We start from the raw sequence: 27,558 nt of genomic DNA, 5'->3' as shown, positions 1-27,558 counted from the left end.
TATTTTTCTAATACATGTAAAGCAATGGTTCCCAAACTTGTCGGAGCAATCGCCCCCTTGAAGCTGTTGAAAAATATTTTCGCCCCCCTAAGCTTGCTTTTTTTTAAATACGATTCGAAATTTTGGAATTGCATTAAAATCTACAAATTTTGTCTATTTTGTAAGCCACTAGGACAAAACCTGCTTTTTTTTCACTGTTTTTTTTATTTTCTTAATGGTTTGACGTGCGCAAAAAAAAATATTACATTTGCATTTAATTTTCAGCTTTTAATTAAGGGAGTTAGAAGCAAAGGGATGTAAGTGACAAAAACCAACTTTCAAGTAAATTAGGTTTAAAGTTTTTCAATTTTTCATAACATACAAAATGTATGGAGTTCCAAAATCAACCCAATTTTCTCCGATTTATTGTATTTTTTATAATCACCATAAAAATAATCTTAAGACAGTTCTTGAAAACTTGAAATCGGAAGAAGAGGGCTCCTGAATTTATAATATAAAATCGTGAATAAATCGACACCAACATTTCAAAAGGGCGTAACTGTTTTTAGAATCATTACCTTCTTTTAAAGCTGTGGATCATGTGTTATGATTTCCATGTTTTTCACAACAAGTACCAGATGGGAAAATTTCTCCTCTTTCCGACAACCACGGTGGTTTGAGTGTAAGAGAGGCAGTACGACCTACAGCTTTGAAAGAACGTATTAATTCCAAATGCAGTTACGCCCTTTTAAAATGTTGGTGCCGAAATAGCATTTAGAATCATATTTTTTGCTAGAATTTCAAGGAAATGTAACTACTAAATAAAGTTATTTCCAAATATCGAAGAAGGAAGAATAGATGGTAGGGTTTTAGGATTCAGCTTTATAAGTCGTCTTGGTTTTCTCAAAGAAACTCCAAAAGTTCGACGAAGATTGAAATTCCACCGTAAATTAGATAGTTCCGTAATTAAAATGCCAAATAATAAAACAAAAAACTTTCAAGTAGACTGGAAAATTTTAGCAATTTTACTAAATAGGTAGGCGTAAAATGTAAAAGGCATAAGAATCTTAAATACAATATTAAAATCCCAAACTTTGTTTAAAATTCTATCAGAAAATCTCAAAATACGATCGAAACACTCTGGTAAAATCAAAATACTTTCAGAGCTTCTCTATATCTTGGAATATATGAATGCTTAAAAACGCGTTTTCAATTTACACCTGAGACAAATCAATGACACACAAGTTTCGTATTTCTTTAAACATGAAGAATGTATCAAATCATATTGTTGTAAACTTGCGATAATCAACGAGTGTAATTTCTGTAATTACTTCATTTTTTAAAATACCAGGTAACACCAAATGTGCTACATAAATGTTAAAATTTTAACCATGTATTCGAGTATTAAGTGCATTAAGTAGATTGATTATATTAAATCAGATGTTATTTGACAGTTGGCATTTTAAATTATTCACAACTGAAAAATATAAGTATTGCTGTGTTTTCAAAAAAAAAAAAACGAAAACTGTTGTTTTAAAAGAGATCTGTTTTCACTTAATGGCTGATGGCTCAAGAAAAGCACATGATCAAATTCTCCGAAATAGCTGCACTTGAGTTGGGATTTGGTCTTCAAAATGAATCTTTTTGAAAATAATTACAACCCGTTCAAGGGGAACTTATTCTATTGTTTGGTAAGGTATAATAAGCCTGTTAAATCCGAAATTGATATAGAAACTTTTCCAATCGAGCTGATTTGTTCGACCAACTTTCAGACAATGACAAAAACTCCTCTTGACAAAGAGACCGAAACTGTAAAAAAATACCCAAAATAATTCTGATTGAAATAGTTTTCGGAAAATCGCCCCCTTGTTGAATTTTTCGCCCCCCAAATTCTAATTTTAAAATTTTCGCCCCCTTCGATGTCGTTTTCGCCCCCAAGGGGGCGATTTCGCCCACTTTGGGAATCACTGATGTAAAGGAATAATATCAATAATGAAATCTCAATACTTTGCCTCACTTTGCCTAGGGTATAACTTTTTTCACAGTCGTCGGATCACTTCGCGGTCTTCGACAAAGTTGTTTGGCATATAGTTACCTACAATAATACCAAAGGGTTTGATTATTGAATGCTTACAGCGCCACCTAGCGGCAAAATTCGAAAACTTAAAATTTCTGCATACATTTGGCCAAGTTTTCCCATACAAACTTCAAGCGTTTTGAGCGCCCCCTTAGACTCAACCGATTTTGCTGAAATTTTGAACGTAGCTTCTGGGAGTCCAAAACAACTGATTTAGGAGGTAAGACTTGGAATTTTTCGAAATTTTTGTTTTTCATATAAGTGTGGGCCACCCTACTGGGCACCCTCACAGCATTTCGTCCCTTACCGTAGGGCTCTGGCGTGGTGGACCTTCTTTCCCGTGCAACTCGTGGACGGAGCCTGGTTGATGAGGGTCATCAACCAAAAGCAAGAAGGACTGTCCGCGATTGAGGTGGCTGAGCATCAGCTTGGCAAGATCATCGACTTTGTGTCCACGAAGTCCAACATTAGTAAGGACCTGGAAACGGTCCTGTTGCGTACTTCATAAGTCGATGGACGATGCTGAAGAGGATCTCGTGAGACTCGTGAAAACTGCAGCAGCTCCGGAACCGGCGAAAACGAAGGTTATGAAGTCTACACATATGGAGGCCTTCGCTTTCGCAGAAAGTCCAACAGGTGTGGCGGATATGGCTGCTCGTGATATTTAAGCACTCGCAGAAGCGGGTGAGGCAGCTGTCAAATGAGGAGCTGTCTGCCGGTGCGTGCAAGACTTGGAGAATACTAACCCCGAAGGTCGGCAGTAATGCTGGCAAGTCGGACTCCAGCTAGGCGTCCCGGAAAGCTAGCCCGTCCCGCATGTAAGGGAACAACGAGTTGCGACCATTGTTAGGCCATCAGCAACCACAGAGTAGGGTGAACCACGTCGCAGAGTAGGGTGACGAAAGTCGGGTGAAAGAAGAAAAGACTGCTAGTCAAGGAGATCAGGGACGCCAAACCAAGAAAGTGTAAAAGAGTAGGCGACGCGCTCGTCATCAAGACCGAACAGTGTAAGTACTCGGACGTCTTGAAGGCGATGCAAAGCGACGCCAAGCTCGTGGATCTGGGTGCCAACGGGCGCAGTATCAGACGTACTCGTACGGGTGAGATGATCCTGGAGCTAAAGCGCGATAAGGAGCGCAAGGGTGGCACCTACAAAATCTGGCGGAAGAGGTTCTTAGCGAAGGAGTAGAGGTGAGGGCTCTCACACAAGATCAAAACCCTAAACCAGGTCACCGAAATGGAAGAGCTCGTCACGGCACTGCGGCAACAATGCGAGGTGCAGGTGGCCGCCGCAGCCATTGAGCTACGGAAGGAGTCTGCAGGGTCAAACGTTCCTTTGGTTCACCCAAGCAACACACATGTTATACAAAAGTTACGACACCACAAGTTTTGGTTGTATTGAAGTTTATTTTACGTAGTTTCAACATTATGTTTTTATTACGCCAAATAAACTTCTATACAACCAAAACTTGCGCTATCGTAACTTTATTATAACATGTGTGTTGCTTGGGCAGCTACTTGTGGCGGACGTAGAAAAGTTCGTTAAATTAGGGAGGATTAAGATAGGTGGGTGCTTATGTCATTTGACGTTTCACGAGTCACCGAAGGTTTGTTTCTGTCTGGAACCAGGATACAAGTCATGGGACTGCAAAGGCAGGGATGCGGCACTGAAGGCCTTAAGGCTCAAGGCTGCACGAGTCCATCCATCCGTGAATAACAGGCATCAAACGGGTGGTCCAAGGTGCTCGGCCTTCAAAAAAGTCGCAGTGAACAAATCACAGTGTAGGTAAAGCAGCTAAACCTGAACCATTGTGACGCAGCTCAGCAACTGCTTTGTCAGGCTATTTCTGAGTTGTGGACGGCTATCGTCGTCATAGCTGACCCATACCGAGTAGGGGAAAGTGGGGCAATATGCCATTTTTCAAACTTTCATTGTTTTCAATGATATATAGCCTCATTTGTTAGGCTTTCAAAGTGGTAACAGCAACTAGACAATATTTGCTCGATGCTTCAACAAAAATATTCACTAAATTATTGCATTTTCATCGATTTTTTGCGATTTCAAAAACTGGTTCGTAAAACGGAAGTGGTGCAAAAAGCCCATCTGCCATGGGGTAAGATGCCACTTCATGAAAACATTTAAAAATTACGTCCATCAGTTTTCTGGCATTTTTGACTTACTTTCACCCTTCTGTCACGTTTTTTCGTATACTCAATACAAGGAGTGTCACCCCCTTCCCCGCTAAACGATGGTCGTCATATTTGAATGACCCCTAACATGAATAGCGTAGACTTCAACAACCATGCGACTCCATGCGTGCCTCAATCTACTTGGAAACACTTGGCTGGTAATAAAATCACCCAAAAACCTTAATTGGAAGCACGAAAAACCGGAAGTTGCCAATTTTCATTGGGAAATCAAAAGTATTTCCGTGGGTTTGTCGGCCTAGCTTCTAGAAGAATGTTTAATGCAAACATATCTTGACACCATTCACCTATAGCAATGATCAAATCCCATTTAGGAATGATTTTATGCGTTGGACCATTTTACCTCATCTTGGCATTTTGGGCTCTGTTCCCCTACCCGCTGGCAACATCAATTGGGTCGTCGCGTATGGGTCCGGAAAAATGGCAGCGATATGGATTACAAGAAAATACCCCGCTCAGGAGTTGGTGTCTACTACCTATGAGGGCTTCATGGTTGCCAAAGTAAAAGGGGTCTTCTTCTGTAGCTGTTATGCGCCTCCGCGTTGGTCGATCGAGCAGTTCACGCAGATGCTTGACTGTATGACGACCGTGCTTACAGGACGAAGGCCGATGGTAATAGCGGGTGATTTCAATACCTGGGCCGTGGAATGGAGAAGCCGTTTCACGAACCAGCGGGGTCAGATCCTGCTAGAGTCGCTGGCCATGCTAGATGTCGATCTGGCTAACGTCGGTACCAAGAGTACCTACAGTCGGAACGGTGCGGAGTCAATCATTGACGTTACTTTTTGTAATCCTGGCCTAACAAGTAGTTCGAACTGGAGGGTAGACGATGGATACACTCATAGCGATCACCTGGCGGTTCGCTACAGTATCGACTACAACAACAAAAGTCAGCGGGTAGAGGAAGAGGAGTCTAGGCCAAGGCCAAGCCCTCGCAGGTGGAAGACATCATACTTCGACGAAGGGGTATTTAGGGAGGCGCTCCGCCGTGAGCCAATCTTACTTGGTTTAGATGGCGACGAGATGGTAGCGGTGCTCTCACGTGCGTGTGATGCGACCATGCCTAGGCGAGCCCACCCTAGAAATGGGAGGCCACCGGCTTAGGGGCTGTCCATAAACCACGTGCTCATTTTTTGTGAGATTCCGAAACGACCCCCCCCCCCAACTGGTCTTTCGTTCAAACAAAAAAAAAGTTTGGTCAGTGGTCATTGCCCGAACCCCCCCATCATGACCACGTGGTTTATGGATGGCCCCTTACTGCTGGACACGATCAGAGGAAGAGCGAAATGAACGGCGGGTGGGTGGTGTTCGCCACTGCAAAAGGCGCGCTGAAGACTGAGACAAGAGCAAGCAAAAAGGCCTACTTTCAGGGTCTCTGTCAGATTGCCAATGCGAACCTTAGGGTGACGCCTACAGGATCGCGATGGTCAAAATGAGAGGTGTAATGGTTCCTTCAGAGCAATCCCCAGAGATGTTGGAAGGCATCATCGAGGAACTTTTCCGCGTCATGATCCTAGTCCTTCACCTCCTTTCGTAAGATAGATGGAGATGAGTGGGGGGTTATCAATGTGGAGCTTGCGGGAATAGCTAAGTCTCTTAGCGTAGGTAACATCCCAGGTTCAGACGGAGTTCCGAACATAGCCTTCAAAGTAGCTATTGCAGAGGATCCCAGGATGTTCAGGTCTGCTACGCAGAAATGCCTGAATGAGGGAGTTCTCCCAGAGGTTTGGAAGCGGCAGAGTATGGTTCCATTGACACAGGTGGGGACACCACTCGGAGACCCGTCGGTACATAGACCAATATTCTTGATCGACTTGGCGGGGAAGGTGCTCAAAAAGATCATCCTCAACAGAATGTTAAGGCACACTGAGGGTGCAAATGGTCTCCCGAGCAACCAGTTCGAAAGTTTCACGGGGTGCAAGTAGTGAAGTTCAGTAGTGACTCTGGATGTATGGGACTCGTTCAATAGCGTCAGTTGGACGGCTATTGCCGATGCGCTCCAGCGTCTGGGTATACCCGGGTACCTGTTCAAGATGCTCGGAAGCTAATTTCAGAATTGAGTACCGTGATTTCGGGTGAAATTGATCACTTTTCACAGTTTTTTGCGTCTAATTTTTGAATGTTTGTCGATATGGTTAAATTAAATGCTTTAAAACAAGTACGACCATGGTTTTCATCAGTCAATGGGGTTGAAACTTTCACAGCAAATCATTTTATTATAATAAATATCATTTAAAATAAAAAATCAAAAATTTTACTTTCGGGGTGAAATTGATCAGTCAGTGAAATGCCTTTGTAAATGCTGAAAATTATTTTTCCATCTAAATTAACCACCCTAGAATGCGAAAAGCTATGCAAAACTGTTATAAGTATACAAAATTTTTAATTATTTAAGTTTAAAGTTTATTAAATCGAAAGAAAACGCCTAAAAGTATGCAATTTGCTCACTAATTATGTGTATCAATATTGTACTTTATGCATAAATTACAATATTTATTGAACTTTTGATGACAAAATCGGGTTTAGCGAACACTTGGCAGCTATAAACATTCATTCGAATATTCATTACATGTGTGATACAACTACGGCAACAAAAGTTTGAAAGTGTCTATGAAGTTCGCCTAACACGCAATTTCGGAAAATATTGACTTTAATACCGAAATATGTAACTAATTGGCTGTAAAACATGTAAACTCATCATTCAATAACCCTTGAGTAAGGTGATGACCTTTTTCCACAAATTGTTTAAAGTTTAAAGCGTTATTTTTAACAAATAAAAATGGACCTCTCGTCGATCAATTTCACCCCACTGATCAATTTCACCCGAAACCACGGTACTAGTATAAGACACATAGGTGGATTGAAAGTGCTTTCACATAACCTCAGGAGTTCCGCAAGGTTCCATATTGGGTCCGATTTTATGGAACGTCAAGTATGACGAGGTGTTGAGGTTGAAGTTTTAGATAGGCATGGGCATCATCGGCTTTGCCTGATGTTATGCTGGACATCTCCAGGAGGTCTCTGATGAATCAATCAAATTAATGGAACTAACTGCAGCCCACTCGGTCGCAGTTGCGGAAAAGTGGATGAGCCTCAAGAAACTGGAATTGGCTTACCACAAAACTGAGGTAATGGTCGTTAACAACTGAAAGTGAGCAACAAGCGTTGCACAGTAAAACCGCTCAGCACTAAAATGTGTAAGCCCTACTCATAAGTGCATAATTTCCAGACCACACAAAAATGTGTTACAGTTACACATTCTCAAAAACAGCTCGTACACTCGTCTAGATGCGAAATGTCGATATTTTTTTTGTTTTCCAAGGTCACTATTAAACCTAGCTAGATCGCTGTACAAAAATTTTTGCGAATTTAACGATTTTGCGGTCGCAGGAGCTGATTTTGTGAATGTGCAAGGGTTACACATTTTTGGTGTAGTCTGGAAATTATGCACTTTTGTGCTGGGCGGCGTTAGCGTGTGATTTGCGTCGGTGATTACTGAAGTCATTATTGGTATTGGTATCCACATTGTTATTGTGCCTGTAAAATCCTTTACAGCTATAGTAGGACTAAAAAGGTTCCAATACAAAACAATTGCATCTGTTAAGTACAGACTTGTAAGAATCCCAAAACGGCTGCCACAATGGCCGACTTTGGTACCTACTCACGATTTCGAGAGCACAAATCTATTTGAAAACAAAACCAGCGCACCTGAGCTTGTTATTTTAGGCTTATTACAAGTGAGCAAGAGCAGAATAATTAAAGTCACTGTTGATTGAAGCTTGCTTCTTGAGATTTGTGCGTCTGAAGTTCTGATGCACTGTTGAAGCGGGATTTAAAAACGTTTGTCCTTAATTGTTAAGGAGAAATTGAAAAATATTAAATCTTTTTCTACCATTACTTGAAATTAAAAAAAAAAAAGACGTCAACAAAACAATGCCTTTGGACATGGAACCTAATTTGCATTAACTCAAAACAGCCGCCGTACTGTGGACAGTTTCTTCCCTTCTGTCGTACCATTACAACCTACCTTTCACCCGATTTGTTATAATTGGACGGAATTAAGTGCTTATCGTCAATCTCCACAATCAACACGTCCCCGGACTGGATGTCGGCGGTGCCTTCCCACGAGATTGTGGTCGGGATGCAGCTGGACCCGGCCGAGCAGTCCTCCGGCGTCTGCTGGAACGATAGGAGCAAGAAAAACATAGAAATGGAGATTAGTTGGTAATCCTTTTGGAAAATTGTATAAAAATATATATAGGTATGGGGCTGAGGGTGAGAATATTCGAAGCTGTTGTCGGTCTCAAAGTGTGAATGCAGAATTAGGGGCCCCGTGGCAAAAGTTTATTCTTTCTGATGCCCGGGCGAGTAAACACCATATCATTACGACCTCGCTGTAGAAACTAAGTTAGATGTGTCCGGTCGGAGCTTCGGGGAAATGGAATTCATTACGTTGAGAACCTAATTTTCGCTTATTTTAGAAGCTTCATACGGTTCGTTGAGCTTACTCTTGGGAAGGGATTTAATAATATTATTTTGTGTCGTTTTCATACGTTCGCCTACAGCGCCGGTTAACTTTCGAACAGCTTTTGCACGAATTATAAACCCTGCCGACAACATACATTAAGGAATATTGGAATGCCGCACCAAACAGCCTTTGACAAAATAGGCAAAGTGTAATGCATTTCCCATCAAATTTTGAGGAACGAATTCAGTTTTTCGTTCGTTTCATTGTTTTTCATTGCAAGTAAGAGGCTATTCGAACCACTACGAAGCATCGGTAGCGGTTGTCTTAACCGCCTGTTCCGGTGATAAGAGTTCGCTTAACAGGTGACTCCTAATTCATGGTGTGATGAACCTACATTTACCGTGGTATAGATGAAGGGTTATAGAGGTTCAATAAAACTGCATCCTATGGAATAACGGAGTCGTCCTCCATAGTACAATACCCTTTACTGGACTAACAGGAGCAATTAAGTAACAAGCACTCATTTTTTCCAAACTACTTCAAATAACTAAAATTTACGAAACTAATTTCAGTTTAGTAACCTTGTACCTGGAGCCTTGATACTAAACTTCAGTTTAAATACAAAGTTGCTTGTCATTGTTACTTGTGGCTTTTAGAAACTAGTCTCTGTTTTTTTTTTTTCAGAAAATAGTCCAAGAATTTCTACCAAGAATTTTTTGAGGATTCCAATTAATAATATCCCGAGATCCTATTAAAGTTTCTCTAGGGGTTCTTTGAAAATTTGCTCAAGGGATTCTATTTAAAAATCTTCCATCTTCAGAAATTCCTCCAAAGTTTCGTTTATAAATTCCGTAGAATTTCTTCACTTATTTCTCCATGCATCATTTAAAAAACTACATGTATAGTTTTTGAAATTTGTGCAGCTATACGTTCAGAATACCTTTCTGGGATTCTTTGAGAAACGTTCAGCAAACAAATTATATTGTTTTGCAAAATCTTACATAGAATCCCATTAAAATTCTCCTAAAGTTTCCTGCAAAAACAGGTATGACTTACCTATGTCCAACCATTACTCGCTAGACGCGCATTTACACAGGATTAACCTCGCGTTGAGCAATGTTTGTACTAAGTGCGGTTCCGGTTATGATGACATCGACCACGTAGTTTGGCAATGTCCGGACCGGATAATGACGCCTCCAGAGCACTACTTTTGGATACCCTTGAGGCCCGAGGTAGACAACCCTTTGTTCTTGTGAGAGATGTGTTGGGTACTCGCGATGTCACTTATATGCTATGTATTTACGACTTTTTTCGTTTGTCTTGTATAAAGGTTTAATTCTCTTGTGTATTCTCCCCCAGTTTTTTTTCTCTGTTTTCGTCTTTGTGTTGTTCCTGGCCATCCGGCAGATGAAAAGCCCGCTACAATCTTGTGCTGAATCACTACCCGAGCAAAGGCGGATAACAAAATGATAACAAGTTCTGTTACCTGGTTATCATTCATTTGATAACTGAATTTGTTATCTTTTAGGTTGAATTAAGAGCCAACATAACAAAAATGATAACCCAAATTTACTCCACGAATACCAAAATGATAAGAAGTTAAGTTATCATTGAGTTCAAGTTGATAACTAATTGTGTTATACAATATTTTATTCAATACTACATTTAGTTATCAACATGAAAAAATACAGATGATTGATAACACGTTTTGTTATCATTTAGTTATCATTCAGAGCTATTTTACCGATCAAAATAGTAAAAATCTACTTTACCGACATAGTTAGCCGTTGAAAAAAGTTTCTTATAATTATAATTCATGTTTTCAACTATTGCGCCCAGTGGGTCTCGAACCCTGACCCGAGTGATTACCGGCCACAGCCGATACCCCTGTACCAACGGGACTCAATGAGAGGGAGAGTGGTTGAAGGCTACGCTTTCGTACTGCAGTCGCATTGAAGATGGAAAGCGGAATCTATTTTTAGATTCGAAGTCCACCAGGCCCTCTGTTTTGGGAAAGCTTTGAAATGTGCGTTTGGAAACTGATAACATATTTTGTTATCATTTAGTATTTTTATGTTATCACGATGGACCAAAATTATTGATAACTAAATTTGTTATCACCTGATTATCATCAATTCGAAAAGATGATAACAAATATAACTATATGATAACACCGATAACATAGCTTATTATCAAAGTGATATCACTTAGTTATCCGTCTTTGCTCGGGTATGAAGACAACGAACACGCCATAACGTCATACCTTCCGGATTAGCTTCAGAGAACCCTTACCACCAGTCCTTACCACGCCCATCCTAAAACATATGTGACCCACTAATCTCGAGCTGCCACGAGTATCCTGGCTCCGTCCCGTACTAACTATGTTGTATAAGAATTATATTTGTACATAAAATACAAAACATGAGTGTTGGCTCCGTAAAGCGTTAAACGCGATTGAGCCCCAAATAAATGAACTGGTTTAAAAAAAAGGTATGACTTAAGAACATATTCCATGGGTTCGTAGGGAAACACCTCAAAGGATGCTTTCAGAAAATCTTACAGAGATCCCTTTAGAATATTTCCAGGGATTTGTAAGATGATTCAACAAGAAATTTTTCCTTCAAAATTTCCTCCAGTGGCAATTTCTTAAGAAAATCGGGTATTTCAGAAATATTCATAGAGTTAAAAAATCTTACAAAGTTTTTTTTCAGAAAGAACTTAAAAATTTCTTAAGTTTCGAAGTTTTTTTTAACAAAATCCTCCTGGGATTCATTAAGGACCTCCTTTGAAGTGTCTTCGGAAAATCTCCCACGAGTTTTTTTGAAAATTCCTCCAGGTTTTTCTAGAGATTCCTCCAAAAATTGTTCATAATTTGACTTGTTTTCCTCCAGAAATGACTTCATGAGTTTTATTATAAAACAAAATATTTCGGGGATTCCAATTTCTGTAAAAAAAATTCCAGAAATGTTCTCTTAGCTTTAAGAAATCTTACATGGATTCCCAACAACATTGCTCCATAGATTCCATGAAAAATCCTTCGGGGATTCTTCAGGAAAATCTTCCAAGGATTACTTAAGAAATTACTTGCAGGAAGTTCCTCACACAATCCTTCTTCCTGAAATCTAGCACTTCCTTCAGATAGTCTTCCAACAGTTCTTTATTATTCCTTCAGCGATTGTTTCGGATAGTATTCTAGCATTTTCTCCAGAGATTCCTCCACTAAATATTTATGATATTTCTTCAGAATACCCACCAGGGATTTCTTCAGGAATTTCCCTAGAGTTTATTCAGAAATTTCGTCTCCAAAAATCTTCTACAGATTTCTTCACAAGTTTATCGAAGGGTTGTTTTTGGAAAATCTGTTGTGGATATCTTCATTAGCTTCTCCTTTGATACTTTAAGAAATTCATCCAGAGCAGTTTTCAGGATGCTTTCTGGGGATTTCTAAAGAAACTACTGTAAGGATTTATCCAGTAATGTTATCTCGAGACCCATGCTTTACTTCCCATTCTAAGGAAGAACTCACACTTTGTAAGTTTGTCGGGAGTGGGATTCGATCGCAGGTCCCTGGCGTAAAAGGTATGCATTCCAACATTTACACCAGGTCTGCTCAACAATCATTGGATTTTTTTCTGGGATATCTTAAAAGCTTCCTCCAGTGATGCTTTCAGAATGTTTTCCAGGGTTTCCTTCAAAAAAATCTTAAGCGATTCCTTGCAAAATTCCTTCATACATTTTTGATGGATTCACAAATTTATCATTGATGGCTTTAAAAACTCAACTACGATGTGTGAAGAATTAGCAATAAGTTAAAATTCACAAATACAAAGAAATTAAAAAAAAAAAAAAAACTCAACTACGATGGTCGGTCTACCTCGCTAGACTTTAAAACTTCCTCCATGAATTTTTTTGAAATACCTTACATAGATTTCTTTAGTAATTAACGGAAGAATTCCTGTAGAAAATTACAATTTCTTAAGGAATTTTCCTACGGTTTTCATATAAAAATTTCTCCATAGTGTGTTTCAGAAATTCTTTCAGAAATGCCTCAAAGATTCTTCACGAATACTTCGAGAAATTCCTCCACGGATTCCTCCAAAACATATTTTAGGAGTTGCTGTAGCAATTTTTTTCTAATTTTCCTATAGATTTCTCCAAGAACTCATTTGAAAAACAAAATTCTAAAGATTTCTTGCGAAATCTATACATATAAAAATGAATTTCTGTCTGTCTGTCTGTCCGTCTGATTGCTCTGCATTCGGAAACTACTGAACCGATCGGTGTGAAATTTTGTATGCGTGTATGTTTGAGGCCGGGGAAGGTTCTTAGCTTGGTGTGAGACCTCTCCGGTCTCTGGAACGGGGGGCTCCCATACAGATGGCTTCGCCAGGGACGTCCCTATGGAGCTGTATGTCAAAAAAACACAGTAGGCAGGCATTACGACGTTTACCGGGACAGCTCGTTTCTACATATAAATGCCTTGAACATATTCCTGAGATGCTTTACTAGAAATTTTCCGTATTGGGTACTTTTAGAAAATCTACCATTAATTGCTTAACAAATTCCTTTACGAATTTATTCATAAATTCGTTCAAAGGTCCTTCAGAATGTCTCTTAGGTTTCCACTTGAAAACTTTTAATGAAATTCCTCAGACATTTCTCCATGGATCTTTTCAGAAACTTATCTGGGAATATTTCAGGAAATCTTTCACGGATTGCTCCAGAAGTTACTCCTGAAGTTCCTTCATAAAACTTTTGAAGTAGAGGAATTGTGGGTAAAATGAACAGGGGGGGGGGGGGGGGTAAAATGAACAGGGTGTTGTTTTACAGCAATTAGCGTATTTCTGAATGTTTTAACGATTGAATGCTGTGTGATAACGTAAAACATTATACTTCTGCTGATCTTGAATTTAAAATTTGAATAAACCACTTGATTATGACGAAAATATCAAAAACCACACAAAAAATATGCTCTGATGTAAAATTGAGCTTATTTGAATTAAGGTCAATTCGTATATTTTTCGCAAATTATGACATGTGTGATCCCATATTCCAATAATGTACTTCCAAAATATAATATTCAGTTGAAAAAAAAAATTAGGTTACGCTTTCAATACAATTTTTAGAACAACTTTAAAACCAGAACTACTTGGGGGTAAAATGAACAGCTGGTTCAAACTTTACCCATTTTTTATAAAATTTTGTACAAACTCGGTACATTGAATTCTATAGCACATATTTTGACACAACTAGTGCAAAAAGTTAAAAAAAAGTATTTTGCGCTCATAAAATAAGATTTTTATCCAAAAAATCGCTTGTTTTAGTACATTTTTTACAAATGAATATTCCAGCACATTCCAAATTATATATCAAAAGTTTTAAAAGTGTAGCATATAAAGTTTGTATTAAATTTGTTGGCCTACACTTGAGTGTATCGAAATTATTCATTTAAACTTGTTTTTGAAGACATGTTCATTTTACCCCCATCGAATGTTCGTTTTACCCACACTATTTTTCATGACTCTATTTACTTGCATGTTTTGTAATCGAAAATAATGTAAGAAAACTGTATTTTTTATTAATATTTTTTTCCAGAACTCTTTGAATATATTGCCATCTACGATATTACGGGGTGAAAAATCAAGATTTTGTCATATTTCTATTGGAAACGACCACAAACGCTTAGGGTGTTCATATTACCCCCAATTCCCCTATTTTTCTCAGCAATTCCTGCATGTTCCTTTAAATAAAATCGAAAGACGAACCAGCCAAGGGCTGAAAGTCTCTTCAATGAAGACAAATCAATCAATCAATCAATAAAAAAAAATCCCAAAGTTTCGCTAAGAGATTAATGTTTTAAGGATTTTTCTCTTCTTTCTTATGGCATCATCAAGCAAAACCTCCAGAGTCAACACTGGTCTAAAGAAGGCCATAAGTTTTTCTTATGAAATTTCGACATAAGAAAAAGTTTTGATTTCCATACGAAATTCTTATGATATCTTTTCATGAGACATCTTATGAAATATTTTTGCACAATTAAAAAAAAAATGGTAACCAGGATTCGAACCAGGGACGTCGAGATCGAAGAACGCGTGCTTTTCTCACGCGCCAGTCGACGCTTCGGAAGTTGGGGTGGTTGGAGTACAATAAGAAGTTGTTTTTTTTTTTTCAGAATTAACGTTTCATATGATATGATTTTCAAAAGAGCCTTCTTATGAAATTTTTCATAAGACCGCTCTTATGAATTTCTTAAGATTTGTTTTGCTCAGTGAAGGATTTCTTCTTAGCCGGGGCCCGTGGCGCAGTGGCTACACGTTCGCTTCATAAGTGGATGGTCATGGGTTCGATCCCAGCCCCGGCACTTCGTCACTTGGTTTTCCCCCCGAGAGCGGCCTGGCACTGACCCTATTCTTAGCTCTCATAGCTCAAACGGACCCGGATAATTGGATATCGGCGAACGACAACCCATAATGGACGAACCCCAATCGGACTGGAGAAGGAACAACAGCCACACATCATTCCATCATCGTGCTTATCATTCTACCAAGGGTAGAAAAGTGAAAGCAGCACAAGGCAAACCAGTGCGATATAGTAGAATAAGAATATAATAGAATACATTTTGGCGCCGTACAAGTGTAAGTTCAGCCTCCAATTGGAATCGCTCACGTAGTGCCCTAGTGGACAAAAGAGCTGTAAAATAGGTTAAGTGGTTAAGAATAAAAAAAAATAATTCCTTCCACAATTTCTTTCAGATATTGTTAAGGCTTGTCTAAAAAATTTCAGTGATTTATTAGAAAATTTTTACACAGTTTACTTAACTTTCTAACAGGGAATATTTCAAAAATTTCTTCAGAGATTTTTCCACAAAGTCTTGAACGAGTTTTTGCGAAAACTACTCCAGTAGTTCCTTCATTAATAAGAATTTTTTTTCCAAAAGTTCCTCTACATATTAATACATCATTTTTTTGTGCTTCAAGCATGAATGCCTTCAGAGGGATTACGTACAAAAGGCTGAAACAAAAAGGCTGAAATAACAAAAGGTTGAATTATAAAAGGCTGAATAACGAAAGGCTGAAAATATCAAAAGGCTGAACAAAAAATAAGGCTGAAATAACGATTCGACTAGTTCTCAAACGACGAGCCCATAAGCAGTCATGCTGAAGACCAGCCCAACACTAACATCACAGACAAACAGACATAACACTTTTATTATTCATGTCGTACACTGATATAACGGTCTTTTTGAAAATTTTCTAGTTGGCCGACCAGCCCTGGCACCACCTACTTATACTAAACGATCGAAAAATTCGATCGTTTAGTATGAGTAGCTGGTACTAACACTTTTACGACGTAAATATTAGAGTTAGAATATGGCTTCCTTGCTGATAATTGTAGGATAAACACTAATCTACAACTTTGCCGAACATCACATTTCAATATGGGGCTTCAGAACTGAAAACTCAATTCGGTCGGTGAAACGATTCCACGTGTGATACCATAGAAGATCGGTGATGTACTCGTTTTCTGTGACAGTGATAATGTTCGGCAACTTAATAGTGTCGGTTTATAAAGAGGCTTATTTGTATATTTGTGTCGACGTTTTTCCTCGTCCACGCGTGAACGTCGATTTGGCCGATGAAAAGATTCCGCATGTTATACCGAAGAGGATCAGTGAGGTGTACTCTTTTTCTGTGATAATGTACGGCGTCTAAGTGGTAATGGACGTGAACACTTTTAGTGTGTCAAATTGTGCATTAGACTGTTCGAAATTTGGAAGAATCATCTTCGCTTGAAGATATGTGTTTCTGATTTCGGATCTCGGAGACGAATCCGGAAGAAATATTTGAGATCGATTTCATGCAGATCAATACAGGTGCATCGCTCAGAGTCAGTCGACTACGGGGAACTAGGTGAGATCTTTCTGATTACACTCGACGTACTTTATATTGTTATATAACTACATGTAAGTTGAAAATTCGCTATTTTAAACCTTTTAAACCTTTTCATCTATTGCAAGCTGCTTTTGTTCTGGTCTCTTTCTAAGTTGATGAAAGGATTTATAAATGCTTGCAAGGACTTGGCCAGGTGTGTGGAGCTGAGTGGGTCTATGACATTGTAGATAGTAGCGACATCAGCAATGTCAATGGATATATTCAACTTTGCAACTCCATCCAAGATTTGTGCAAGTATGTGTGCTATGCTATGCTAAACATTAAACATTTCATTCAATTTGGTTTATTTATTTTTTATCTAGTTCATTTATTTGAGGCTCAATCGCGTATAACGCTTTACGGAGCCGAAGATCTCATTTTGCACTTAATATTATACTATGTACAAGATAATAACTTTTCAATCATGTTTGTTAGTGATGGGTGGAGGCCAGGGTACTCGTGGCAGCTCGAGGTTAGAAGATCACATTTTTTGAAGGATGGACAGGGCGAGGACTGGACCAAAGGTTTCGCTGCAGCTCATCCGGGGGCTAATCGCATTTTTCTAGCGTGTTCAGTGCCTTGTGGTGTTGGTACCAGCTTGTTGAAGGGCTTGGTCTTCCGGATGGCCAGGAGCAGCTCGGTAACACGAGGAGGACAAAACAGAGAAAAAAAATTGGAGAAGAAAACACAAGCGAATGAAACTTCTATACCAGATGAGCGAAGAACAACACGAGGAGGACAAAACAGAGAAAAAAAACTGGAGAAGGAAACACAAGCGATTTAAACTTTTATACCAGATGAGCGGAGAAATTGGGTTTATTGGTATGGCACTTCTAAAATAAGTTGTCTGAAAATTAGTGTCTTACGGGAACGATTCTTACTTCGGTAAAGATCAAGCAATCAAGCTCAAATTTGTACCAATGATGCACATATTAAAATTTGAGAATGTTTGATGCATTCAATAAAAAGTTACAGCTTGTTCAACTTATTTGTGAGAGAAAAAAATGTTCCCTATCCCAAATATTTTAGCCACCCCCTGTAGATAGCCAAAAGAATAGTTTTTGGTAGAATACTTTACCCGAATGTGTTACTAGAAACAATCGAATACTACCCCATTCTTCTAACCAGAAGAAACGAAAACTCACAAAACGACTCAAGAGGGGGGCACAAGTGTCAAGTGAGGCGCGGGAACTTGACAGAAAACGAGAACGAGAAAAGTTTTTAAATCTACGCGTACAAAACGTGGTCCGATGTTCCTTCATATGTGAACCAGGCACCTACCATATGTACGTACAATACTGAACGTGTATGTGCCCTCGGTACCGGCAATGGATGATGACAGGAAGCTCGAAATGGCTTCGCGGAAATGGGATTTTTGCATGCTCAAATTGTTGATTTATGGCCGGGACGTTCCTCCCGAGAGGCCTTTAAGCTTCACACATATGAGGATATCCCTACCAATGAGATGCGGGGCAGATCCAATGCGGTCACATAAGTTATGATTTTTGTCTGATCTCGCTTTTTTCTGCAATTTAATAAAATATATTTACTTTTTCATTTTAATAATTTATATAACTTCATAATTTTTCCTCAGTCTTTTCACATTAGAATCCCATGATTAAATGCATTTGTAAATTTTTGAAACATCAAAAAATATACATAGAATTAAAGAATTGATTGTAGGGACTAAACGATTAAAACGATTCAAACTCAAATCAATGCGGGTTTAGAGTCACGAGTGGATCGTTCGCCAACTATTAAGTAATTTAATTAATCGCTGTATGCAAAAAATAAGTCGATTGTTACGTCTGCTCATCTGGCACCGGTTGACATTTTTGCTCATTATGAGCAATAAATAACCCGCTGAATTAATTACGTGTCCACAATCCCATTGATTCGTCGTAATCCGCTCTTATCAGATCATCAACATCAGTCAATTAGCTTCACCGCCTGAAGCTCATCTTTTGCACACTGCCAAATCCAAAGTAAATATGTTCATCTTAATGGGTACATCGTGTAAGCAAAGATTCCATACCGCCCCCCCCCCCCCCCCTTCTTCAGCACCACCCCATTATTACGACCAGACCGAAGCACGAGAAGCACATTGGCGTGGAAACCAATTCATTCAATAACACGCTTGGCCAGATCCAATAATGAAGACAAAGATCCCCTCGTAGGCCATCGTGTTCCACCTAACGTCTATTTTTATCCAATATCGTTATCAATAAACGAACAACAACAATTCCGGCTCCATCCGGCGGCGGAGGGATCTCCTCTCGTGCACGGTAACACCTTTATCCGGTTGGCCGGCTGGCGAGCGGCGTGTGAGCGAGGAGCATGCAGGCAGACAGAGCGCAAAAGGATAAATGAAAGGCTCAGGTAGGATCAGCCGAGCGGGCGCCGCAGTGCACAGAGGGACGTGATTCCGGAAAATCGGGTCAAAAGTTTTACAAATGTGCCGATGTATGACACATGATTGATTTGACTAGAATGATTTTGACGTGGCGGAAAGGTACCACCTTTATTTGACCAAAACCACAGAGAACAGACATCCAAGTCCAGTTCCGAAACTGTGTAAGGAATTTAACGGCCATTTGAAATCGACAACACAAGTGGCAATCGCGTGGCGCTGCAATCGGTTAATTTCCCATACTAATTTAATTCACCACTTGAAATGTTTCAACTCACCACTGACTGTGGCAATATGGTGTTTGGCGGCGTTAGTGTAGTCATCGTGTATTGGTTTGCAACTTTACTCAAGTGAAGATTCAAATCCTTACACAACTTTCTGTGTGAAATTTGTTCTAGCCTGGATGTCTGTTCTCTGTGCCAAAACTGCAAGAATCAAACTGCTCCTGGAAATACGCTTATTTTAACAAAAAAAAAGTCTTAGAATGAGTGTAATCAGTTTCGTACCTTTTAATTCCGCCCTATGTTGCTTATCCTTTGACAGATACGCGTATTTCGACTACCACTTGTAATCTTCCTCAATGTCAGTTATCCATCCAAAAAAAGTCTAAATTTATCTCAACGGAATTCACAGTTATAGGTAAATCCAACGGAAGCTAACGATCCTTCCGCATCTGGTGGCAGGAATGAGAACCCTATGAAAAACGGGGCTCCTCCAAAATTTCACATAGCGCAGCATAGACAAAGTGCACTTTTTTCACTTTTTCGTATCGAATTCCGCATCGTAGAGAAGCAAACGAGCACTTTTCGGAAAGAAAATTTGATTCTCTTTCAGATGCGCTTAGATCCGGTAGGTACTTACGAACAATTTATGTGATTAATTTGAGGAGCTCTTGCTATGCCTCCGGCGGGCGATCTCTCGGATTTTTTGTTAGCTGGCCAATCCGGTGTCTGTCGGCGTGGGCATCAAGAATGATGATAACGGAAGCCATTACCAATGGAAAATAGCAACTTCTAGAGCAAATAATGGGTAAAATTTGACGACAAAAAATTGACTTTTTTTTGTAAACAAACGATTTTCTCCGTATCTCACCAAGCGCCTCTACAATTGGGGGTCATCTGAATTCACCTATAGGTGAATCCGAATGGTCCCCCATTGTAGAGGCGCTGAGTGAGATAAGGAGAAAATCGATTGGTTTACATAAAAAATCAACTTTTTTGTCACCAAAATTTACTCATATTTTGCACCGGTAGTTGCTATTTTCCATTGGCAATGGCTTCTAATATCATCATTCTCGGTGCCCACGCCGACAGACATCGGATTGGTCAGCTAACAAAAAATCCGGAAGATTGCCCGCCGGAGGCATAGCAAGAGCTCCTCAAATTAATCACATAAATTGTTCGTAAGTACCTACCGGATTTAAACGCATCTGAAAGAGAATTAAATTTTCTTTTCAAAAAGTGCTCGTTTGTTTCTCTACGATGCGCAATTCGATATGAAAAAGTGAAAAAAGTGCACTTTGTCTATGCTGCGCTATGTGAAATTTTGGAGGAGCCCCGATTTTCATAGGGTTCTCATTCCTGCCACCAGATGCGGAGGGATCGTTAGCTTCCGTTGGATTTACCTATAGACGCATGAATATCCACAGAGAACAGACATCCAGGCTAGAACAAATTTCATTCGGAAGGTTGTGTAAAGATTTGAATCTTTACTTGAGTAAGGTTGCAAACCAATACACGATGACAACACGAACGCCACCAAACACCATATTGCCACAGTCAGTGGTGAATTGAAACATTTCAAGTGGTGAATTCAATTAGTATGGGAAATTACCCGATTGCAGCGCCACGCTATTGCCACTTGTGTTGCCGATTTCAAATGGCCGTTAAATTCCTTACACAGTTTCGGAACTGGACTTGGATGTCTGTTCTCTGTGGAATATCTATTTTCCACTAAAATAGGGTAAAACTACCTTTATTTGGCCAAAACTGCAAGAAATAATAGCGGACTGCAAACGAATATCCTATCAACAAACTGCCCATGAATGTACCTTCATTTTAACGAAAAAAGAAAAGAGGGTAAAACTACCTTTATTTGACCAAAACTGCAAGAAATATTCGCGTGCTGTGAACGGATGTCCTACCAACAAACTGCCCCTGAAAATACCTTCATTTTAACAAAAAAAGATTAAATTTATCTTAACGGAATCCCAACTTATAGACGTATGAATATCAACATTGCACTAAAAACAGGGTAAAACTACCTTTATTTGAACAAAACTGCCAGAAATAATAGCGTGCTGTAAACGAATATCCTACAAACGAACTGCCCATGAAAGAACCTTCATTTTAACGAAAAAAGGTTGAATTTATCTCAACGGAATTCAGAGTAATAAACGTATGAATATCTACTTTCCACTGAAAATAGGCTTAAACTACCTTTATTTGACCAAAACTGCAAGAAATAATAGCGGGCTGTAAATGAATATCCTATCAACGAACTGCCCATGAAAGTACCTTCATTTTAATGAAAAAAGATTGAATTTATCTTAACGGAATTCAGAGTTATAAACGTATATCTGCTTTCCACTAAAATATGCTAAAACTACCTTTATTTGACCAAAACTGCAAGAAATAACAGTGGGCTGTAAACGAATATCCTACCAACTGACTGCCCCTGAAAATACCTTCATTTTAATAAAAAAAAAAGATTAAATTCTCAATCTTCTCAACGGAATCCCAATCTCAACGGAATCCCAATTTATAGACGTATGAATATCTACATTGCACCAAAAATAGGGTAAAATCACCTTTATTTGACCAAAACTGCAAGAAATAATCGCGTGCTGTGAACGAATACCCTACCATCAAATTGCCCATGAAAAAATCTTCATTTTAACGAAAAAAGATCGACGATATTCCAGCGGCGTCCAGAGATATTCAATTTCACGACATTTTCTTTAAAAAAAATCCACTGTGCATTGCTTTGGATTTATTCAGACCCTCCTTCACAAATTCTCATAGTATTTTTTTAAGATTTTCTCAACAATTCCTGTAGAAATTTGACCAAATTCTATTTTTTTCCTTTTTTCATGGATTTTTCAAGATTTTTTTCATGAATAATTGCAGAGGATTCTTCAATTCTTCCACGTATTATTTCAAATATTCCTTCAAACATTCCTTTATCATGTCTTCAGTGGTTTTCTAAAAAATGTCTCGAGGATTTTTTTTATTGTTTCTACAGGATTTCCTTCTGATTTTTTTCCAAGAAGTAGCTTAGGGATTTTTGTGTACAAATCACTACAGAAATTGTATGAAAAATTACTTCAGATGTATCTTCAGAAGTTTTCACATAAATTTCTTCAGAAAATTCTCCAGAAACCCCTCAGAAATTTATTGAAGGATATCTTTAAGAATTTCACCAGTACCATTGTCTGCGATTTCTGCATTTCATTGGGATCCCTTCCGAATTTCCTCTACAGGTTTTTCCTGAAATCCTCCAAGAGGTTTCTCAATCATGTTTTTCCCAGCGACTACTTGCACAGTTTCTACTTAAGCCTCTCATGTTTTTTTTTCTCAGAGAAGGGGGTATTTTGATGTGTTTTTTTTTTCAGGTATTATCCTACGTATTATCTTAGGCATACATCCAGGAATTGCTCTCAAGATAATTGCTTCAGGATTTTTCCACAAATTTCTTCCAAAAGATTTCTAGAATTTCTTCTATGAGTTTCAAAAAATATCTCCTGCAGTTTTTAAGGAATTTCTTGAGAGAATCCACCAGGGATTTCTTAAAAATTCCTTCATGGATTTCTTAAAGAATTCTTCAGTAATTTTGTGAAATTTCTGGAAGAACTTTTGAAAATCCCTGGAGAAATATTGAAACAAATTATGCAGTGATCTATAATGACATCCCAAGAGATATTTCTATTGAAACTACAAAAGCATTTTATAAAAAAAATCATTGTGTTAATTTCTACATCATTCACTGAAGAAGTTTTTCACAGAATTCTTGGAGACACTTAGAAAAGAATTTCCGAAGCATTTACTATAGGATTTGTAAATTAATTTCTAAAAGAACTTTTATAAAACTTCATGGAAGAAGTTTAGAAGAAACCCCTAGCTGAAACTTCTGAAGAAAAAAAATTCTCGGCAGCAATTTCTGAAAGAAAACCCTGAGATGTTATGTGATCAGGAAGGCGGACTCTCCCCTGAAGTGTTAGCTTGAACCTACTATTCGATTAACGTACAATACAGTGAAACACACATTTGGGTGCAAGTATTTTTTTTTTTGGTTGTGAAGAATTTTTTTTTTTTACTTATTCGTTTATTTGGAAGGCTCGGGCGCCACATGGGCATAACTGAGCCGAAATCTTTTGTTTTTTTTTTACAATGGTTATACATTTTACAATTTATTACTGCCTTAAAACTATGTTAGTTTGGGAAGCCGAAGTACTCGCGGCTGTTTCGAGGTTAAGGATTGAAGAAAAAAAAAAATGGGAAGGACGGATTTATGGGTTTAAAACTAAATTATTTGCTAACTTATACTAAAACTTTGATGGGACAAATTGTCCATATCTGTAACGGAACCAAAAAGAAAGGACTTTATCGGTAGAAAACGACAAGAAGAGGACAAACGGAAGGGGGTGACGACAGACAGGGGCGAACAACAAAACCAAAAGGCGGACAACGAAAACAAGGAACGTACTACATCAAACTCTGACATCAACACGTTTCAAAAACTGGTAAATCAGGTTCATGTATTCCAAATCAAGTCCTGCCAACACTTCTCTAACGGGTTTCTGTTGTTTTCCTCGGATCCGGAGAATTTCATGCAGCTCAGATCTGACCTCACGATACTCATTGCATCCCCACACGACATGTTCGATATCCTGGTAAGCCACGCCTAAGACACAGAGATTGCTTTCTGAGAGTCCAATACGAAAGGTATGTGCGTTCAACAAATAGTGGTTGGACATCAGCCGACACATCACACGAATGAAATCGCGTCCTAAATCCAACCCTTTGAACCATGGCTTCTTCGACACCTGTGGAATGATGGAGTGCAACCATCTACCCATCTCTCCATCTCTCCATTTGTGTTGCCAGCTGATCAAGGTCTCCTGACGGGCCAATTCAAAAAATTCATCGAAGGCGATTTGACGCTCATAAATATCGCCTTCGCTAGCGCCCACCTTAGCCAGAGAGTCCGCTTTCTCATTTCCCGGAATTGAGCAATGTGAAGGGACCCAAGCTATGGTGATGATGTATGAGCGTTTGGACAAAGCACTCAAGACTTGGCGTATTCCTTTCAGGAAGTACGCTGAGTGCTTCATCGGTTTCATTGACCGAACAGCCTCCAGAGAGCTTAGACTGTCGGTAAAAATGAAGTAGTGCTCAGGTGGGAGAGTGCGAATGTAGTCTAAGGTGTAGTATATAGCCGCTAGCTCAGCAATATATACCGAACATGGCTTTTGAAGCATAAAGGTGGCGCTATGAAATTCGTTGTAGACACCGAATCCAGTCGAATCATTGGTTTTGGAACCATCTGTGAAGAACTGTCTGGCCCCGCTAACATGCCCGAACTTACTTGCAAAAATTTGTGGAATACCTATGGAACGAAAAGATTCCGGTATACCGGTGATCTCATCCTTCATAGAGAGATCAAAATCCACAGAGGAGCTGTCGAAGTCTGAGAAGTTGTTACGATTGGTGTTAACCAGAGATGGGCTTACCTCCAGCGTCATGTACCAGTAGTACACACTCATAAAACGAGTTTGGGGATTCTGTTCGAGCAGCTTTTCGAAGTTTTCTATCACTAACGGATTCACAACCTCGCATCGGATGAGGAACCGGAACGACAACTCTGCAAAGCGGTCTGTCAGAGGCTGTACACCAGCAAGCACCTCTAAACTCATTGTGTGAGTCGAGTTCATGCAACCTAACGCGATCCGAAGGCAACGGTACTGAACCCGTTGAAGCTTCAGCAAGTGTGTTTTCGCCGCGGATTGAAAACAGAAGCTACCGTATTCTAAAACCGATAGAATGGTTGTTTGGTACAGCCTGATCAGATCTTCCGGATGTGCTCCCCACCATGTTCCGGTAATAGTTCGCATAAAGTTGATTCGTTTTTGGCATTTCTGTATCAGATACACAATGTGCTTCCCCCAGGTGCATTTGGAGTCGAACCAGACGCCGAGGTATTGTGAAGACATGCTATGAGTGATTGTCTTACCCATCAGAACGAGCGGAAACTTTGCCGGTTTGTGTTTTTTAGAAAAGACAACCATCTCAGTTTTCTCCGGAGAGAACTCGATACCCAGCTATGTTGTGAAGAAATGTGCAGTAAAATTCCTGCAGAAATCTTGGGAAGTACTCGTGAATGAATCTTTGGAGTATTATCCGAAGAAATTTCCCAGAAAACTCTTGAAGAAATCCATGAAGGATTGTCTTAACAACTCTCTGAAAGATTTTTTCGGTTAATCCTTGGAACATTTCCAATAAAAAAAGCAAAATTTACGGGAAAATTTCCAAAGATATCCTGTAATAACATTCTTGGAGGATATTCCGAAAGTATTTTTGGAGGAATATGTGGACGAACTGATGAAAAAAATGAATACGCACGTACAAGCGTCTGCAAAGATTTCCAGAAAAAAACTCGATAGATTGCTTATGGAATTTTCGTAGAAATTCCTAGCAAATGCTTTTTGATAAATTTCTGAAGGAATCCGTTGTGAAATTATTGGGTTTATCCTTAGAATAAAAATATTATAAAATTTTGGGGGCGATCCATCGAGAAGTATCTGTAGGAAATGTTGAAAGAAATCTCTGTTTTAGTTCCTGCAGGAATCTCCGAAGGAGTTTCTGCTTGAATCAGTGAGAGCTATAATAGAAGAATCTCTGTAGGAATTTCTGCAGATATTTCTGGACACATTCATGTAGAAATTTAGTTACAATTCCTTAACAAACCTCAGTTGAAGTTTCTGAATAAATACCTTAAGAAATATCAGGAAAATTGTGTGAAGAAACCAATGGAAAAATAAACAATATTTGAAATTATTTATTAAAAAAATATATGAGAAAACTCTGAAGGAACCCTTGATGATATTTTCGATATTTTTTTAAGAGAAACCACAGATGAATTTCCAAAGTAGTTTCTGGATGGAATTACAGAAGGAATTTATATAAATTAAACCAAAAGAATATCTGAGGAATAGCAGAAGAAAGCCCTGGAGAAATATCTCAAACAATTACAGGAAGAATTTCTTTAAAAAATAGCCCGAGGAGTTTCTGTATGAATAACGGAATAGATTTTAAAACTGAATTCCTGGAATAAGTTCTAAAAGAATCTATGGATTTATTATCCATAGAAGTTTTCTTCGGACTTGGAATCATTGAACAAATATATGGAGGAGTTTCGTTAGGAATTTTTGAAGGAATCTCTAAGGAAAATTCTAAACAAATAATTTCTGAAGTATTTTTTTTCCATTTTTGAACTATTCGGTGGAAGCTTTTCTAAAAACAACTTGGATAAATGTGTGGAAGAACCATTAATTGTCCTAAAAAATCGCTGAATACATTTCTGAGGGTAACTGTGAATGATTTCCTGAATGAATTCTCGTACGGATTCTTGAAAATAAAAATCAATAAAGGATATTTTTTGATAAAAACCTTAAGAAGTATTTTAAAGAAATATTTGAAGAAGTTTTTGGAGGAACGAAAATTCCGGTGAAAATTCTAGAGGAAATTTTGAAACGATGGATAGTGATGGAATGATGATGCATGGATGATATTCTGAAACCCATCGAAAGGTTTGAACCCAGAACACTTTGCATACGAATCAGAAGTGGTACCCACCAGGCCAGTAAGCCCGTCTTTAGCTTACGTGGGCTCAACAATGCCAATTCAATCAAAGAAGTTTAATTCTTATACCTAGAAAAGTGGAAGAATAATTTCAAATTCCCCATTCCATAGAAAAGCTTTTTAACACGCGCGTGGAATATTTACAAGGGAAATTTTCGCCATAAGGGGTTCGGCAAACCTGAGCGTCTATTCTCCAGGAGGAGCGGCTCACAACGGCGTCTGATCCCCATGTTAGGGGTGGCTAATCAACGTCCGAGTGCCAGGGAAGGACTCTAAGCTCAACTGTGCACTATGGTCCTCCGGAAAGTAGTGGGTTGGTGTCAGGCCCTATGAGCCAGCCGTAAAAAAAAGCATTGTAACGAAAAATCAGCAACAGAATAATACGAACCGAGACCAACGGCAACGACCCCAGCGAACAAAAAGGACTTGCGATTGGAAACTCGGTACGTGGAACTGCCGATCTCTCAACTTCATTGGGAGCACCCGCATACTCGCCGATCTACTGAAGGACCGCGGGTTCGGCATCGTAGCGCTGCAGGAGGTGTGTTGGACAGGATCCATGGTGCGAACGTTTAGAGGTAATCATACCATCTACCAGAGCTGCAGCAACACACGCGAGCTGGGAA

At 39.1% G+C, this 27,558-nt stretch overlaps 1 protein-coding gene across 3 annotated transcripts in view; it reads right to left on the bottom strand.

The window, feature by feature from the left end:
* LOC109401076 (uncharacterized) overlaps window positions 1-27,558 on the bottom strand; it is a 632,275-nt gene that overhangs the window by 207,352 nt on the left and 397,365 nt on the right. For 2 of the 3 annotated variants that reach the window (XM_062851342.1, XM_062851340.1), the window contains exon 3: window positions 8,292-8,443. In XM_062851342.1, coding sequence (XP_062707326.1) covers window positions 8,292-8,443 — 152 coding nt within the window. The remainder of the gene's footprint in view (window positions 1-8,291; window positions 8,444-27,558) is intronic. The other variant, XM_062851341.1, reaches the window with a different exon arrangement.

The sequence above is a fragment of the Aedes albopictus genome, chromosome 2, assembly GCF_035046485.1.
Source record: "Aedes albopictus strain Foshan chromosome 2, AalbF5, whole genome shotgun sequence".
NCBI lineage: Eukaryota > Metazoa > Arthropoda > Insecta > Diptera > Culicidae > Aedes > Aedes albopictus.
The sequence above is the reverse complement of the archived record's forward strand: the minus strand, read 5'-3'. Positions and strand labels throughout refer to the sequence as shown.